General features: G+C 38.9%; 1 protein-coding gene across 1 annotated transcript in view; it reads left to right on the top strand.

The window, feature by feature from the left end:
* Window positions 1–532: 532 nt before the first annotated feature.
* The window catches only part of JADE3 (jade family PHD finger 3), a gene marked incomplete at its 5' end in the record, with an annotated part of 20,398 nt that continues 18,408 nt past the window's right edge, over window positions 533–2,522 (top strand). Inside the window, one exon of the mRNA XM_010144569.1 lies at window positions 533–690. Within this exon, the coding sequence (XP_010142871.1) occupies window positions 533–690 (158 nt within the window). The remainder of the gene's footprint in view (window positions 691–2,522) is intronic.

Here is a 2,522-nt window from a genome sequence, read left to right as displayed (position 1 = left end):
CTGATCCCGGAGATCCTGACCAGTTAAACTTGAAGATGGTGTTAAGAAATTAACAAGTGCCTGCACATCAGTTTCTCCATGGCAACTCTTAGTAGTCCATGATGAATATGATGGTTTAAAGTAGCTAAACTGAGTGAAAGGAAAGGATGTGCTGCCTTGTGTCGAAGTTTGGGTAAAGCCTACAGACTGGCAAGTAAAATAAGTGGTTTGAAAGTGATATGGTGAGGAGTCTTAAATCAGATGCAGGCCTCCTTTCCCCTCTCCCTGATCGCCTGTAACAGCCTTCTTCTGATTAGCCTTTGGGCAACAGCATGGTTTTGAGTTAGCGTAAACTTCTTGTCATACTGCATCTGATACCCTGAGAGCTAATAACCTAGGTAATGTCAAATGTACTTGTTTGTGCATTGGTGCTTTTCAAAAAAGATTGGCAAGGTATATGCATTATTTCAGTGTAGATTAAGAAAAATACCTACAGCTTCCTTCAGCGCAACACTTTTTCTCAAGCCACTCTTTTCCCTGGTGTTTCTTGCAGGTGTTCCGCAAGGATCTCATTAGTGCCATGAAACTACCAGATTCTCATCATGTCAACCCTGATGAATATTATATCTTTGCGGACACATGGAAACAAGAATGGGAGAAAGGAGTTCAAGTTCCAGCCAGTCCAGAAACTATTCCACAGCCTTCTCTCAGGTAATGGTGATCAGATATTGATCATGTGCATAAAACGTCAGCTTTGAGAAGATGATCTCTCAAAAACAGGTTGTCTTAATGCAGCGAGCTTTTCTGTGTTACTGTATTTAAACCTCCAATGCAGCAGCCTTCAGGCATGTTCTTAAACCAAACAAGTACCAATTTGGAAAACATTTCTCTGGCACTTCAGTCCAGATCTGGTTCTGTCTGTATGCTGTTATAGTATCTACATTGTGAGTTTAAAAAGGGCATCTTTTTTCCTGAGTCACACAGTGCTATGGATTGTTTTCTTATTTCGCTATGGTGAGTTTAATAAGTTAAAAATAAACCCAAATCTCTTACATGTTACTCGAAAGGCTTCCATACAAAGCATGATGATATAGATTAGTAGGCACACAGTGGTTACTGATACTTGTACAAGTTACTCACTTGTTCATATAATTTAATTCTGGTTATTATTGCCAAAGCTTTAACCTTTTCTGCCTTCTGTCACCACAAATAGTTGCTTAACGTTATAGAAGTTCAGTGATCTCAGTTTAAAGAGATAGATAATAACCTTTTGTTCTCTCACTGTGCTTAGACTAGGAAAACATAACACTAGTCCTGCAGCCCTTCCTGGTGGAAACAGAGTGTGTTTCATCATAGAAATGTTATTGCTAGCATGGTCTTTGAGGTGAAGATAAATGAATTGTCCAGTGAAAGTGCTGATGCCAGCATAATTTAATTTCCACTGGGGCTATTGTCAGTACCAAGTTATTAAAAATAAATATATTGTATCTCATACCAGCAGTATTACATCAGAGGGAGAAATTGCTATAGATTTGGCAGAGAAAAGAAAAGCTCACAAAGGTACAAGAGTTAAAAATGAGCAAGGTGAAGGGGGAGGTAGAATGGCAGGAGAACATTGTTTGTGTTAACGTTGGCAAGCCACGCTGTCAAGAAAGAATTATGTGGGACACTGCTTGACTGCTGCCTGCCCCTTCTTTACTCCACTCGCCTCATTCCCACAGATTCACTTTTCTCCTTGTCCTGTGGAGGGTTAGCTCCATAATGCAGGCAGAGCTGCTCACGCATGACACCATTCCATTCAGTATCTTCCTGGCTTCCTTTCACATGCAGGGCCTCTTGCATTGAATTCAGAGAAAGACTGACTTTATCTAGCTAAGGTCAGTCTTTCCATTCTCATAGGCTAGTTTACTAATCAAACGCTGAGTTTTATCTCTTAAAATAATTGAAAACACCGCTGTCTTTCTCTCTTGCTTCCTGGATGATTTTTAGCTGGTTTTTCCCATTTACATTTTTGCTCGGCATCAGAATGGTTCTTATATAACAAAAATAATACGTTTGTAACGTGGATAAAGTGCCATTTACAAAATAAGGGTAGACTGTTTATCCCAAATGAAGAGCAGGCATTTCTCTACACAGACGCTGCAGTAGAATAAATTAAGCTTTCGTGAAAAAGCTGGTATTTTCAAGAAATCAGTTGGCAGGATTTCCTTCTATCATTTGAGAATATAGAACGAGGATTGTTGAGGTTTTTGTGCATAATACTTTCTGTGGTTTCAAAAACACTTTCATCATCACACTAGTAGCATTTGTTACATTGAAAATCATATGCACAGGCTTACATTTTAAAAAGGATTCTGTATACGTAGCAAACCTTAGCACATTTTGTGTGAAGAAATGGCATTTACAGAATCCTGTCTCCCTAGCCTGGATACACTTATCAGCTACTTTAAAATCTGTGAAACACTGGGTTTATTTGCACTTAGAGCAAGTATTTCATGTCTTTCAAGGATGGGTCTTAAAAAGCTGTAACTCTCTTTTTTTTT

Source organism: Buceros rhinoceros, unplaced genomic scaffold, assembly GCF_000710305.1.
Source record: "Buceros rhinoceros silvestris isolate BGI_N320 unplaced genomic scaffold, ASM71030v1 scaffold14791, whole genome shotgun sequence".
In the NCBI taxonomy this organism is placed as follows: domain Eukaryota; kingdom Metazoa; phylum Chordata; class Aves; order Bucerotiformes; family Bucerotidae; genus Buceros; species Buceros rhinoceros.
This window is presented reverse-complemented; position numbering and strand designations above follow the sequence as displayed.